General features: G+C 38.4%; 1 protein-coding gene across 2 annotated transcripts in view; it reads left to right on the top strand.

Moving 5' to 3' along the window:
* Positions 1–16,039, top strand: part of sorl1 (sortilin-related receptor, L(DLR class) A repeats containing) — a 226,452-nt gene that overhangs the window by 191,743 nt on the left and 18,670 nt on the right. For both annotated transcript variants that reach the window (XM_051932187.1, XM_051932186.1), the window contains exons 36-42: positions 800–912; positions 5,453–5,560; positions 5,670–5,742; positions 10,291–10,367; positions 10,454–10,544; positions 11,460–11,644; positions 14,742–14,861. In XM_051932187.1, the coding sequence (XP_051788147.1) occupies positions 800–912; positions 5,453–5,560; positions 5,670–5,742; positions 10,291–10,367; positions 10,454–10,544; positions 11,460–11,644; positions 14,742–14,861 (767 nt within the window). The remainder of the gene's footprint in view (positions 1–799; positions 913–5,452; positions 5,561–5,669; positions 5,743–10,290; positions 10,368–10,453; positions 10,545–11,459; positions 11,645–14,741; positions 14,862–16,039) is intronic.

Raw genomic sequence — 16,039 nt, 5'->3', positions numbered from 1 at the left:
CCTTTTATGCTGGACCCAGGAATGTTTCTGCTGCTATTCTGTCTTTCTAGGAAGCACTTCTGGGCCATAGACAAAGTAGCGTGGTCCTCCCCCGACATCGCCCTATTCCAATCTCAAGGGACCCCTACAGGGTTGAATTTCCAGACTCAATTTCCCTAGGACCCCTGCAGGTGTCGTGACTGGGTTCTCATACAAGAACCACTGCCACCTAGCACATGGGGAATGGAACCACTAGCAAGTTCCAGGTTCCGCTGGTCCATCTATTATTTTATACTGGCTGGGCACAGAGTTATCTTTACCCCCCGTCGGCCAATCTTTCCATTGTTCCTCTTGGGCCTCCCATCTAGGTAATAACCCATACTTCTCCCTGACCTGGATGCCTGTGGTCCTCCTACAATATTTTTTATAATAAGTTATAGATATACAGCCAGCTCTGTGATTGGATCCCGGCATGAACTTTCTCATTTATTTAAATATGATTTAAATTTACCAATGTTAATGAAGTGGCAGAGTACACAAGCCTGTAAGAACCGTTACATACCGTTAAATTTGAAATACGTAAAGGTTGTATATATGTGCAGTCTATGAATTAAGGAACTCAAAATACAAACCTTATGTGCTTTATTTTGAAGTAAAAGACCAAATGAAATCCAAAGTAAAGCAAGATTGTCTGGTGCTGTTGTTATTTTGCTTATGTCTCCATAACTTTATCACTATTTTGCTTTGACTTTGTGGTTTATTAAATTGTACAAATAATTAACACAGTAAATGATTAATCAATTCTAATTGTACTTTGCAGTGCCAAGCCCACCATATAATCTCCAGGTAAAAACACATGAGAATGAGGACAGCACCCTTGTATGTAGCTGGCTGCCCCCTGCAAATCCCCATGGGCTGATCCGTGAGTATATTGTAAGTAATGGCATTATGGTTTGTTCATGCAAACAGCGCTATGGTTCTCTAACATCTTTTCATAAACTCTTTAGTATAATTATCATCATTTTCACTATGCTTTTCTTGGTGAGGGTCGCTGTAGCAACATATTGATCTGGTCAGACCAGACCTCCATATCTAAGGCTCTCATGGGGAATATGTAGATGCTTCCAGGATAATTAAGAGATGTAAAATCTCCTGCTTGTCTTGGGTCTGGTACTTGGTCTTCCCAAGTTAGCTGTGCCTTGCTTACCTAATGTGGGAAGTGTCTGGGGATATCTTCACTGCATACCCAGATCACATTAACTGGCTCCTCTCAATCACAAGAAGTGTGTCTGCTCGAATGTCATTGTGTATTGCTGAGCTCCTCAGCCTGTCTTGGAGAGTGAAGCTAGCAACACCACACAAAAACCTTGATTTGGTTATTAGTATCCATGATCTCTCTTTAATAACCAGCTCTCATGATCATAGGTGGGAATATGGTATGTAAACCAAACGGTAAATTAACAGTATTCTATGTGAAGTTGGTTCCCGCTTCACCACCAGAGACCTGTACAATGTTTATGAACCTGCTGCTTTTGCACTGATTCATTTATCAATCTCATGGTCACCTATGCTGTCACTTGTGAATAAAACCCCAAGCTGCTTTAACTGCTCTACTAGAGGGAGCTGCCAACCCCTGAACTGTAAGAAACAAACCTTTGTTTTATGGATGATAATGACAGAACAGGAGACAAGATGTTCCCTTTGCTGGAACCCATTGCCCACACTGAATAGTTCTGAATTAATGCCAAATCTGTAAACACAACTCTTGACTCCACAAGTGCAGTGACCAAGTGGCATACAGTAGCAGACCCACTATTTTTGCAGTAAATTCCATAGCATGCTGTAGGGTCATAGGTTTTTTCCAAGATCCGCAAAGCACATATAGACAGAACTGGCAAATTACTTGTGAGATGGGTAAGGGGAAGTGAAGCTGAGAGGGAGACCCTCAGAGATCTGCTTAGTAATCATTAAATAAACTTTGAAGGAGTTCTCCTTTAGCACAACTGAATACGCTTATCTTTCTGACTGTAAGACCCTGGTCTCTGTGTGTAAAGATATGAAGTGGAGATTTGCAGGGCCTGAGCAACTTCTTGCCACTAACAATGTTACCCCTTTATCTTTGCTAGGGTAAACAGCTCATCACCTGTTCCTTCGCTGAAATGGAATCCACAATGTTCCTCTTGAATATAAAGTTCAGTTGTTATATGATGTGTCTATTCTAGTACTCTAGTATAGGTTTCCCTAGGAAGACTTAGAAGAGTGATTCCTCAGTAACTGGAACATCCCCTTTACCCTCATTGTTTTTACTGTCCCTGCCTTCCACACAACAATGAACAGCTTTAGCTAAAACACCCTCACAATAATAAAGTAGTTTCAGCATTTTTAACTTCTTCAGCCTTGCCAGAATGGAACTTTTTAATCGCCATAGCAACTTTAGCCACAGACATGAACCCAAACCCTATTCAATGTCTCTTAAAATGCCTGTTCTAGTGAGGGCACTTAATTTAGGAACTCCCTAAAGTGTTTCTTCCACATCTCGATGAGTTAACCAGCTGAGGTCAATGCTTTCATACCCTTGCTGGTAACAGTCTGGGTAATGTCCCACCTCCTTCATGGAATGCTCGAATTATGTTCCAGAACCTCTTTAATGCCATCTAAAAGTTATTTTTCGTGGCATTGTAGACTGTACCCAGACAAGGAACTTTGCCCAAGCTTCCAGCGTTTTGGCCTGTCAGTAAAAATTGGTCAAATCTCTAGATTCTCCTGCTAACACAGAACACATCCTTCTTCAAATTGAGAGCTTCTATTACCACTGGTCTACTCCAACAGAACTAGGATTGCTTGCATGATTGGCACCAAACAACTTTTTAAAGCTGAGGAATAATGGCCACAAATACTTCCTACTCCTTTCACTACTAAGGTATTCAATGCAATATATTCAAACTATACATCGCTAACCACTCTTGAGACGTAGGTGAAGGTGTTCTCATGGTGAGAGTTGAACAGAGGTATCCATTATTCATTCCTACTACCCTTTAGGATCTTCCAGATCTGTTCATCTTATTCTTAATCTGTCTGAGTAGGCTGACCACCATGTAATGATCAGTTTATAGTTCAGTACTTCTTTACCTGAGAGTTTTAGAGCATAATATCATGTGACATAACCACAAAGGTAAGGTATTTGGCCCAATATACTTTTGTGCCAAGTACACTTTTGAATATCTTTGTATTTGAACATGATGTTTGTTATGAACAGAAATCCACTAACAACTGTTTGTATTCTGCTCGAGCAGGCTGTTCCTCCCAATCACAATCCAGTCTCCCAGTAGAACCTCACAGTCGGTAGATGAAACTCTTTCAGAACCAAATCAAGTGTCTCTAAAAAAAATTTCTCCTAATAGTTGTTCAGTGTGTTCTCTCTGCAAATTGAAGTTGTATTAAGATATTCCCCCCATCCACCAGAACAAAGTCCCAACTGTACATCACCTAGCTGGGAGAATGGGAATATCCCAACACCCATGTGGATCCTTTAGCATTGGGTATCACCAGGGAAAGAGAGAGAGTGTAAGACCAAACTTAATTGAGAGGTCTGCTTCCAGATTTAATGTTGAGTGTAAGGATAAGCCCAAAGTTACTAGTTAGGTCCAACAACTTTTAAGTAACTCTTGCTTTGGAATACAAATTTTTAAGTGTCAATCAAGTACTGCGCAAACTCAATAAAATCTTAAAAGTCTTTGCTAGTGTAAATAATAATGGTTCACTGTCCTGACAATCCACAAAATATGTGTTTTTATTACAGCTTTTGCTTATGTGTTGAATGTCTGCTTAGTTTGTTTTTTGACACTTGTTCACCTATGAATATTGTATACAGTGGCACCTCGGTATACATCCTTAATCTGTTCCAGATCCTTTGACTAATACCAAACAGGACGTATACCAAACAAATTTTTCCCGTAAGAAATAAAGGGAAAATGATTAATTCGTTCCCATGAAAAAAAATCCTATAGTTATTGGCATATTATATATTGATGGGGTTGTATAAAATAATTTAAACACTGCTTAATACTAAAATACATAAATACAAAAGCAATTAGATGAAATAAATTAAAATGTAACCTCACTTTACTTTTTAATAACGTCTTTGTTTTTCACAATCGTAGATACCGTCGTTCTCGGCATACGGTATGCAGCACCCATGTCCTGGATACGCATGCCACCTTCATACTTTTCAACAATCAATTCAAATTTACGCGAAAAAACACAAAATCACATGAAAATTCACATAGAGTTATAGCGCGGGTTGTTCACTGAATGCTAGCAACTGGCATACTGACGCTCGTGGGCAGCGTAGGGTAGCGTGCGGTGTGACAATGCAGGTCCGCTCCACGCTCCCATACATCCTTACGGGGAGCCCTGAACCCAACAGCGTCGGTAATGTCAACAAGATGAGCTGACAAATTAGGACAATTCTCAAATGAAGCCAGGGGATAGTGCAAGAATGGCAAGTGCTTTTATTTAAAACAAAAATCAGTGTCCAAACAAAAAGTGCAGTGCATCTGGTTTCAATAAATAATTATTTAATAAATATCCATAAAAACAAGTGTTCTGTGGGGATAAAAACAACAATAAATAAATCAGATAAAATCCGAGGTTAAAAATGCAGTCTCACTCTTCCCGATCACAGCCCACCTGTGCAGGTGCGACTCACTCCAACTACCTCATTAACTTCCCCGCGGTAGTGCAATCGCGCCCACGGAGAACAACATGGCTATATGGGTTAAAACCTGGCCCTTTTTTTGAAGCCGCGGACCCACTATACCACACGCGGTATTCTAGCACACGAGTCGTATTCCAAACAAAGGTCGTATACCAAGCAAAATTTTTTGCGTCCAAACAGGACGTATACCAAGTTGGACTTATTCCAAAGCAGACATATACCGAGGTACCACTGTACTAAAACTTTTTTTAAAAGTTTTTAAGCATTTACCAAAGCAATTAAGTGACCACAAGTTTCCCTTGTTATTAATGACAAAGGAAAATAATTACCATATATCTGATTTTTTTTTTATTATTATTTATAAAATTGACATTTTACAGTTTTTTTTAATAGTATTGCTATTTTAGCCACACCAGCCAACTCACTGTTACACACTGATGTAGCTATAGATTCCTGTGAGACTAGAATGCGTTTCCTTGTCTGTGTGCTCATCAGCTACTGCATTGACATGCACTGCCTAAAACTGCATGTTAAAAAAATTATTTTTCTAAAATCTGTGTTTCAACTGAAATTTTTTAAAGTTTGTAATTAGTTTAGTCTTGTATTTTATTCATTTTCCGTCTGTTCCCATCTGCAATATTAAATGAGTGCTCACAAATACTAAATAATGATTGTTTACATTTTGTTTCCAAGTGGGTTCACTGAAGTCAGAGTATTTTGCAGAAAAATTATCTATCACTGATATATTTATTTCAGATTGAATACACTGAGGATGGAAGTAAAGGGTGGACAGCCAAAAGAAGTACAGCTCCTAATCATACTGAAATAAATAATTTACAAGTTGGCTTATTGTATAATGTTAGAGTAAGTATTCGGAGAAGTTATCACACTGCAGCGTGCTCTTCTATATATGAGATCAACCAGTGGCCAATAGCTGTCTATGTGAAACAACCTTTGTTGCTGTATGTTAAAGGTGGCAGCTGTTACCAGTCGTGGTGTTGGAAACTGGAGTGAAGTAAAATCAATCATTATGAAAAAGGATGCTGGTGAGTATAGTAAATAATTCAGTGTCCCCCTGTTATCAGTACCTTTTATCTTTTTTCCACATTCATGAATGGACACTTTCCAGTCCATATCTATAATTATAGAGTTGACTAACAAAAATGGTCAAGAGCGAACTTCATGGCCTCTTCAGGAGTTAATCCTTACAGTAGGTGCACTGGTCTCTTGTCAGCCCAGACTCAGCAAAGATGCTTGTAAATGGTGATTTCAGCATGTTCCCATAGTTTTTGTATGTTAACTAGTTTCTGCTCTGAGTAGGTTCATTAGTTCCCTCCCTGTTAATTTAACTTAAGCCCACACCCATAAATTAAATTAACTGTAATATTCCTGTAATCCTTTCATTTCTTTTATGGCCTTATGACAGGGAACATTATGCTGCTAAAGAAATTACTTAAAAACATTATTTCTCCATGAAAGGATGCACCTGATAAACAAAAATGTTAATTTTCTTTTTGGCATTACAAGTTATTTGCAAGTATATCAGGTGCTCAGTTTACACCACCAAAAGTATATTTATGTATTTACATACTTCTATCACCAGACTACGGTGTTGATCTATAGCAGAGTCATGAAGCAGCAGAAGTAGGGATTTATCAAACAGGGTGCTGCTTTTTGCATTCTTGTAGTCTGCCAATGTGAACTGTATGTATGTGTTCATTAGCCTAGTAAACCAGTATCAAATTTTTTGCTTTCAGGAAAAGAACCAGTTTTGGTAGCTGTGTCAATGTGTAGTAAACTGTGCATTTTCTTGGTACCAGTGTTGTCGAACCATATGTTATGCTACTCTATTTTTGTCAATCTGTGCCAGCATCCTTCATTACAGAAACAGTACTAAAATCATTTACTTTATTACAAGGACTGTATTGCCCAAACTAAATCTAACTATTATACTCAGGTTATTTCTTCAAATGAAGGCAACACCAAGTCATTGTTTTCACTGCTTAATAATATTACACAACCCCCCGGATTCTTTACCTTCTCACCTTTACTCAACTGATTTTTGTAATTCCCTTATGTCCTTTTTTTAATGAAAAAATCCAGAAGATTCATCAGTCTGTCGGTACAGATTCCTCCAGTACTTCATTTGAATTTCACCCACCAACTCACTCATTTTCCTCTTTTCAGCTTCCTACATTCTCAGAAATCTCAGATCTTGTTTGTAAGTCTAAGCCATCCACTTGTCAACTGGACCCCCTCCCTACAGTTCTGGTCAAAGCCTGTCTCCCCTCTCCTGTCCCTCTTATGTCTGCTATAATCTACTCTTTTCTCACTACTGGTACTGTTCCTTCATCTTTTAAAACTGCTGCAATAACACCAATACTGAAAAAACCTGGTGCCGATCCGACTAATTTCAGTAATTTTCGTCGCATTTCTAATCTATCCTTCATTTCCAAAATTCTTGAAAAGATAGTGGCTATTGTGAGATCGGGTCCGAACACCATCAGGCTAACACCAGCACTTTCCACAAAACATGCGTTTATTATATTCAACAGTCCCACACAGTACCCCCAGCACCAATCACCCTCTCCACAGGTCTCTCTTCCAAATGTCCGTGAGCCACCTTTCCTCTCCTCACGGAAGATTTGTCCTGCTCCCGCTCCCGACTCTAGCTCCCTGATTGTAGGGAGGCGGCCCCTTTTATTCCCACCCGGATGTGCTCCAGGTGCCTGATGACACTTTTCCGGCAGCACTTCCTGGTGTGACGGAAGTGCTGCCCTTGCACCCGGAAGCACTCCAGGTGTCACTGGAAGGATCTTCCTTCACCTTCCCAGGTATGGCGGAAGTGCATGTTTTCCGGGCTCTCTGAGGCTCGGGGCGCCCCCTGGCAGTGGCCACGGGCCCCAACGTGCTTGAACCTCCTTGGTCCTCTCCCGATCCAGGGCGGTTGCCCCTCTTGTCCCGGGGTACATATAAACCACCTCCCTGTCCTTCCAGGTGTCCCGGCTGGGTCTGTCCCCCAGCCTCTTGTGACACTATTCAACTTAATTCTTATTTATCTCAATAATCTGTATGAACAATTCCAGTCTGGTTTTCGTCCCCTCCGCAGTACAGAAACGGCACTTATAAAAATTACTAATGACCTCCTTATGGCAGCTGATTCTGGTTTAATTATTATTCTCATCCTCCTTGATCTGAGTGCAGCCTTTGACACTATTTGTCACACTACTCTTCTCAATAGATTAACTTCGATTGGCATTACCCACACTCCACTAGATTGGTTCAGATCCTTCCTCTCAGGCCACACTACGTTTGTTCAGCTTAAAACTTTCACATCCCAACCCACCGCTGTTACTTCAGGTGTGCCCCAGGGCTTTGTCCTGGGGCCCCTCCTTTTCATTATTTACCTCCTTCCCCTTGGAAATATCTTTTGTAAATATAACATTAACGTCCACTGTTATGCTGATGACACCCAGCTCTATCTCACGAGCAAACCTACTGTTTTCTTTCCACCCTCCTCACTTACTGATTGCATAGCAGAATTCAAATCCTGTTTTTCTTCAAATTTTCTTAAATTAAATAGTGACAAAACTGAGGTTCTCCTCATTGGTACAAAATCAACATTATCCAAAACTGATAATTTTTCATTTGTTATTGATAATTCCTCTGTCTCCCCTTCCCCACAGGTTAAGAGTCTGGGTGTCATCCTTGACAGTACTTTATCCTTTCAGTCCCACATCAATAACATCTAACGGTCTGCATATTTCCACTTGTGTAACATTAATCGTATTCGCCCCTCCCTCTCTCCCCACACCATTGCTATCCTTGTTCATAGCCTTGTCACTTCTCGTCTGGATTATTGCAATTCCCTTTTCTTTGGTTTTTCTTGCAAATCTCTTTTATAAGCTTCAACTGGTCCAGAATTCAACTGCCCGCATCATTACTAGAATCCCCTCTATTCACCATATCACTCCCGTTTTGCAGCAGCTTCATTGGCTTCCAGTTAAGTTCCGTATTCAATTCAAAATTCTTCTGTTAACTTTTAAGGCTATCCACAACCTTGCCCCTCCTAACCTGTCTGACCTCCTCCATGTTGCCATTCCCTCCCATACCCTTAGAACCTCTTCCTCCATCCACTTGAGTCCCCTTCGTCTGTGCTTCCCAGCTCTGGAACTCACTACCATCTGAGCTTAGAAATATTGAGTCATTTTCACTTTTCAAATATAAACTTAAAGCTCATTTGTTTAAGACTGCTTTTTCTCTTTGATTACAATTGCTCTGACTGATTTTAAGTTTTGTATTTTAGCTTTGTTTATAATCTGTGTTTTATGTATTGTTCTGTGTCCTTGAGTGTTTAAAAAGGTGCCTACAAATAAATAAAATGTATTATTATTATTATCATTAACAGCCATTTAGAGCCTCAGCATTGTAATTGGTGAGATGTGTTTTTGGGTGTGACAGAATTTTAAATTACATGTACACAATCCATTGGCACCAGCCAACATTATTTAAATGGCAATTGCGAATATATGTTGTCAACAAGCAGTAATTCACACGAGATGTGCAGGTATAGTAGCTGCGTAGTTTTTTTATTTTGCCTTCAGCCGTTTAAAATTTTATTCTTTGTACAGATAACAAGTAACTTTATTTTGGGTTATAAACACAGTCTTCTGAATATATTTTCCTTGGTTTTAATATTTGAACTTTGTCTCTAATACGGAAAAAACACCAAATCACAGTGTATAAAATTTAATGATGTTAGTTGTTATGAGTTGAGTTTTACAGTATATTCAGCATATTTCTATGTTAGGTAATCTGAAAAATGCTAGGGTTTTCCTTAACTTAGAGTACATATAGGTTAAATTGTCACTTTTATTCTAGAGCGGGGGTATCACAGTGGGACATATTGGATCCAGGTTTTTAAAGATTCAGAACTCTAATACTTTTTAAATTCCTTAACCATCAGCCAAACAATTATGAGATACAATGCAAGTTTAAAAATGACCATCTGACTTGATCCTACTTGCACCTATGTCTCAATCATGCAAAATCTGTTTCAATAAAAAGTTTGAAAAGAAAAAAGTGGAAGTCTCAGAAGTATTCATCTGATATGGCCCACAAAATGGTGCTCTCAGGAATAAAAGAAAATCAAAAGTTTTAGAAATGTATGATGTGGGAGAATGAGAGCACTAGCAAGCCATATAATTAAATAATGCTTTTAATTAACAATAAGATTTGGCTTCAAATTTTGAATTCAGCTAGAGTGAATATGGTGGTCCTCCAAGACCTGAATCTGAGACCCTTGAGTTAGCTGTTCATTTGTAAACTTGCTCATTATTTGTTTGGCTGCTGGTTTAGGAAAAAAGTGAAGATGAAGGTTCATAAAAAGCAATTCATTTAAAGATATGGAAAAAGAAGCATGTTTTATTAGAAATAATTGTTTACTAATTAAAGGAAGCTTCTGGAATGAAAACCTGTAGGCACTGTAGCCCCACAGGATCTGATATTGACTGCTGTAAAGAATCATATGCTGAGATACATAATAACATATGTAAAGCCTTGCTTGTTTTTTTTCTTTTATTTTTCTGTTCTAGCTCTTCATGCACCCACAGTATTGATCACAAATGTCACCAACACCTCTTTAAGCTTAAGACTGGATTGCAAAGATCAGGTTGTAAATACTGTTTGACTTCTCTTACGCTTGAGCTTATCTAAATCTGGCTAACCTTGACTTATCAATATGTTTTTTTGTTTCAGGTAACATACTATGTGGTTGATGTCTCTTGGATCTTCAACAAATGGGTTAGAGAAAACAGGACAGAGAGTGTGGCGACTGCATCCTACAGAGGTTTGAAAAAAAGGAATATAATTTGAAACTCTGAAAGCCAACCAACCATATCTTGTCAAACATGGCACAAATTATTTTGTTTTATAGTTTATTCTCACAGAGTATTGATCTTTCCTTGATCTCAATTGAGAATATAGCTTTTTTGTAGCTATCCTTAATTATTATATGTATCTGCTAATTAATTTTAATGTGAGACTTGTAACCAGCTCTTAAACAATTTAGTATTCAGTCACCATTGTAGTACATACAAATGAAATAGGATACAAATTGCTAAAGAATGTCACCCTACACTATTTTTGGTCGACCAATGAGAAACATGTATACCAAGTTTCATGAAAATCGCTCCACATTCGGAAGTGATGCTGGAACATACATACATACACACACATACATTGACTTTATATATATATATATATATATATATATATATATATATATATATATATATATATATATATATAGATATATAGATATATATATATATATATATATATATATATATATATATATATATATAGATAGATAGATAGATAGATGAAGGAATAACTATCCCCGTGACCCTGTAGTTAGGATATAGCGGGTTGGATAATGGATGGATAGATGGAATAACTATTCTGAAAATTTAATTTGGGTAAAGCCTAAAAAAAGTAATATAATTTGATGTTATTAAAATGAATGAAGAAAAGGGTCTTAATATCCTAAAGCACCCAAAGTCTCAGTACATAGTTGTATCGTTTTTTTTTTTGTTTAAGAATTTAACAATTCTTTAAATATGTTCATATTTTAATTGACTTGCATCTTTCCAGAACAGAAAGCTATCCTGGAAAAATTAGAACATGAATTTATACAGTATGTAATAACCTAAAGATCATTGAAATGTAACATGCTACATCCTCTGTAATTTCCCTGGTACAGTGCCAAACCTTACTCCTGGAATGTCCTATGAGATTGCTGTGTGGGCACACACCAACAGAGGAGACACACCCATCACGTTCTCCCAGGCAGTAACAACTGGAAGACTCCCTAGCATTCCACAGCTCAAAGCTAAAGCTGTCAACCAAACCGCAGTTGACTGCACCTGGAATGGAGAGCAAGGAGTGGTGAGTTTTCCATAGGAAAATTATTACAGTGGTTAAAATTTGGCCCTTTGAGAGTAAGCCCTAAAATGGACGGATACCCCATCCAGGGCTGCTTCCTGCTTTGTGCCAAATTCTGCTAGTGTAATGTCTGGAGCACTAAACACTAAATTGGATAAAATTGATTTCAGAGCATTGTAGTTTCCTTGTGGTAGTCATTGCTGGATTAAGCTGCTACTGGCAACAAGAACATTTCTCTTAAGTGAATCTAACAGTAAAACCAGATTCTTTGATTACTTGCATTATTTGAAAATATTTTAATGCCTTTGACTGCTTCATTGTCCATCTAAAGTATATGATCAAAATTATTGCTATGAGATACCTAAACTTATGTGAATTGAAAATGCAGTTGTCTTTGATCATAAATTTAAGGATCCATATTTCAATACAACAATAATTAAAAGGCAATATTGAATGAATCATACATATTTAACTGATTTACTTAGTCATAGTAAGTTTGTGAAAATACACTTGTTGGTTCTCTGTTTTTATTCCTAACACTGAATTCTACACACACACTTTTTTTTGGACAAATATATGTGATAGATGTTGTAGGTAGGTATAGATCATGGGGTTCTGCTGCAGAGCGTATGATATGTTGATAGAGTAATCAAGATGGTAGTTTAATCATAAGACTACCATCATAAGACTTTTCACTATTTGTTAAGTTTATTATTTAAAAAAAAGCTTAAGCAATGAAGCAAAATTAAAATACACAATCGCATCTCATCTTCTCAAACTACTTTTCCTGGTGACTTCCCTGTCCCAGGTGTCCCCACGTCAGCAGAGAAATATAGTCCCTCCAGAAAGTCCTGGGTCTGCTGCAGCATAGCAGCTCCAGTGAGAGCCTTCTTTTGGGGTCACAATCAAGATGAAGGGTGAGGTGCAGTTCTAATATAGTGAGCAGCATAGGTGGGAAGGTCCTACACAAGCTAGACATTAGCAGTGAAGACTGGCTAAATTACATAAAAGAATGCTGAACTACTCATTCATACAATTGTAGAGCGCTGAATCCTGGTAAATTACATTAAGTATTTTTTAGCACAAAAAAAAAAAAGATCACTGTTGCTGCATGCCTACAAACATGTCACATAAAGCTGGTGTTAGAAAAAATGGAAAACTACTATGGCACCTTTGCCTTAGTAATGGTCATTTTGAAACTGACCCTGACAGGTAACTTGTGGCATCTTATCTATAATTGGTAATTGCAATTAAAATTGTTGCCTCAGTGCGAGAAGATTTAATCTTGATATCCAGTGGCATTACAGAGCTTTGGTGGTGTTAAATGGCATAAAGGACTACGGCACACCATGTGCATGAAATGCAATCAGGTGTGCACATTGTGGTTTAGTGGTTAAGTCTTTGGACTTCAGATCATGAGGTTGTGGGTTCAAGTACCTCTGCTGATACTGTGTGACCATGAGCAAGTCACTTTACTTTCTTGTGGAAGAAACACAAAGAAATGTAACCAGTTGTATCTCTCTGATGCTATATCACCTTGGAGAAAGGTGTCAGCCAAATGCTAAGTACCATATATGCTTGCGTATAAGTCGGGTCTTGAAACCTGAAAAATCGATTATAAAATCAGACCCCAACGTATACGCCCATTCAAAAATGCGATACTTCATTGTTTTTTGTTTTTTACATCTTCTTGCTTCCAATTTCGCACCAGTTTCTCAGACACATCGAATTTTGTTGCAGCAGTGCAGTTACCAATTTCTTTTGCCACTTTAATGACTTTTAATTTAAATCCAGCTTCACATTTTCTTCTGATCGAACGCTTGGTAGTAGATAAGTGATGCTCTTACAATAAAGGTGTATGAGGTTGTGAGATACAAAAAACACTAAACAGTGCAAATGTCGCTTCGGAATAGTTCGGGTATTACCGTGTGGTCACGTAGGCAGAATACATAGAAAAAAAGGCAGTGTGTTCCGTGGTCTCAGGTGGTCGTTAGCATATCATAATCTCTTGGACCAATAGCGTGAGCTTTCCGCATTTGACTTATATAACCGACATTATAAAACACTGGAAATTGTACAGTAAAATCAAGCCCCGACTTATCCGTGGGAGAACTTAAAAGCAGTATATACAGTAATTATAAACGAACGTCATTTCCTGCTTCTGACATCCAATTGTTGCCTTAGTGGGGGTAGATTTAATCTTGATATCATGTGGCATTACAGAGCCTTGATGGTTTTAAATGGCATAAAGGACTACAGCACTCCATGTACATGCTAATTTTATGTATATGAAGTCAAAGTTCATTCACTATGCCCTCAGGATGGCCATAGAACTCACTTTTATTGTAAGTAACTGGTTATTGCCCTGGATCATTACTGGATGTTCTCACAGCCAGTCTCTAGGTTTTCTGTTGTGCATTCTCCATTAACAGCATTAAAAATTAATTTTCCACTGCAAACATATTACTTCACAATAACTCTCCAAGATGCTTCCCACCTTTATGAGGAAGTGAGAAAATAACAAGCTACAAAATTTTTTGTATATCGATAGTGTTTGGTTTAAATGTTTCCTAAATGTAAGAAAACTCTGTCCTGTCATTTCCATGTGACAGCATAGCCAAGAGAACCTTAGTTAGTAAAATTTGTATGATCTTGACAGATAGGAAGTACTGTAAATCACGCGAATCAAATTATTTTGCTATAGTTTTTAATACTTGCCTTGTTTGGTTGGTCCAAATAGAGAAAGCTACAGCAGCTTACTCACTAAAGTTAATGTAATGTGTTAGTACCTAAAATGTGTACAGTGTTGCAAATATTTCCTTATTAAATTAAGTGTTGCTTATTGCTGAGAATATGAAAGTATTTTTCATTCTGTAACAATGCTTTCTGGTACCAGTTTTCTTGTATTACTTTTATAAAATAGCTCTTATTCATTTTAGTATCTCCTTGTACTTAATTGTCAGCTAATTCATTAATGTAATTTCTTAAGTTCTTTGTGGGAGTGGTGTAACTAGTACAGGTTAAAAAGTTTTATACCGTATAGTGAAAAATCATAGGCTTTCATATTTTCCCTTGGTGAAGAGTTAATTTTATTTTGTAGGTCTATGGTGTTTTTTTTGCAACATCTTTCTTTGAGTTGCATAGAAATCCACAAAATGTCTCAACAACAGGCAACAACATCACAGTGATCGTGGAAAGTGATGAACAGTTTCTGTTTCTTGTAAGTATCTTAAAACTTCAGTTATTTTTTTTGCATTTTTTAACAATTGTATGAGAAGCATTCCTCTTTGCAATCACTGATTTAATTACTGTCTCTCAATGTAAATCCGAAACAGTAAATCAGTAATTGGGGTCACACAGAATGTTACCATCCATATTACTAACCGAGAATGGTAAACCGGATGGCATGGACGCAGGTACACGGCGATGGGACCATGACACGTACTGCACAGGCGCGTACAGCGTGCGTCTCATAAACCGCACGCGAAGTTGTATCCCACCGCGCACGAAGGAGTCACGGCCCAAAAAACGAAAGAGCTCAACTGACGTGAATGAGAAATGAAGCAACAACGCGCCCATGGCTAACGACTACCGACACAGCCACACAAAGATGAGGACTCTGCGCTGCAGCCCAGATTCAAACGGAAGAGGCTACGGAGGCCCCACGGGTCCATAAAGTATGAAAGGCGCAGGCGTCACCGCCATATTGTGAGTGGCACTACTGCGGAGTGAAGTTAGGAATAATGTGCTGCTTGGGATTGTACAAACCGCTGAATGCTTTACACCAAATTCAAACACAATACAGCTCAATGATACAAACACGAGCCCACCTGGATAAGATCAATGAACGCAGGCGCCTACAACGTGCGTCTGAAACTGCAGAAGCAAAGCAGGCACGGGTTCAAAACGAACAAGCTCGACTGACGGATATACAAACACGAGCCCGCCTGGATAAAATCAATGAACGCAGGTGGCTATAACGCGCCTCTGAAATGCCGCGGGCAAAGCGGGCACGGCTCCAAAATGAACAAGCTCGACTAATGTATTTCAGGATACCCAACGCCCGGGGGTAGGCGAGCGAAGCGAGCAGGGGACGGAGCCCCCTTGTTTTAATATATACGATTCTGACAACTCATTATTGCTTTTGTTGGGAGATTTTTTTTTATTTCAAAACTTTGCACAGTGTGTTCATTTTGATGAATGTCACCTTAAAGGTAACTTTCTCGTCGTATAATTTTGAAAAATAACTAACACTTTTCAATGAAATCAGTCCACTGGCAGCAGAGTTTTCCCATGGGGGACAAGCAAATACAGTAATCCCTCCTCCATCGCGGGGGTTGTGTTCCAGAGCCACCCGCGAAATAAGAAAATCCGCGAAGTAGAAACCATATGTTTATA

Source organism: Erpetoichthys calabaricus, chromosome 9 (assembly GCF_900747795.2).
Source record: "Erpetoichthys calabaricus chromosome 9, fErpCal1.3, whole genome shotgun sequence".
In the NCBI taxonomy this organism is placed as follows: Eukaryota; Metazoa; Chordata; class Cladistia; order Polypteriformes; family Polypteridae; genus Erpetoichthys; species Erpetoichthys calabaricus.
Note: the sequence above shows the minus strand (reverse complement) of the source record. Positions and strands in the feature narration are given on the sequence as shown.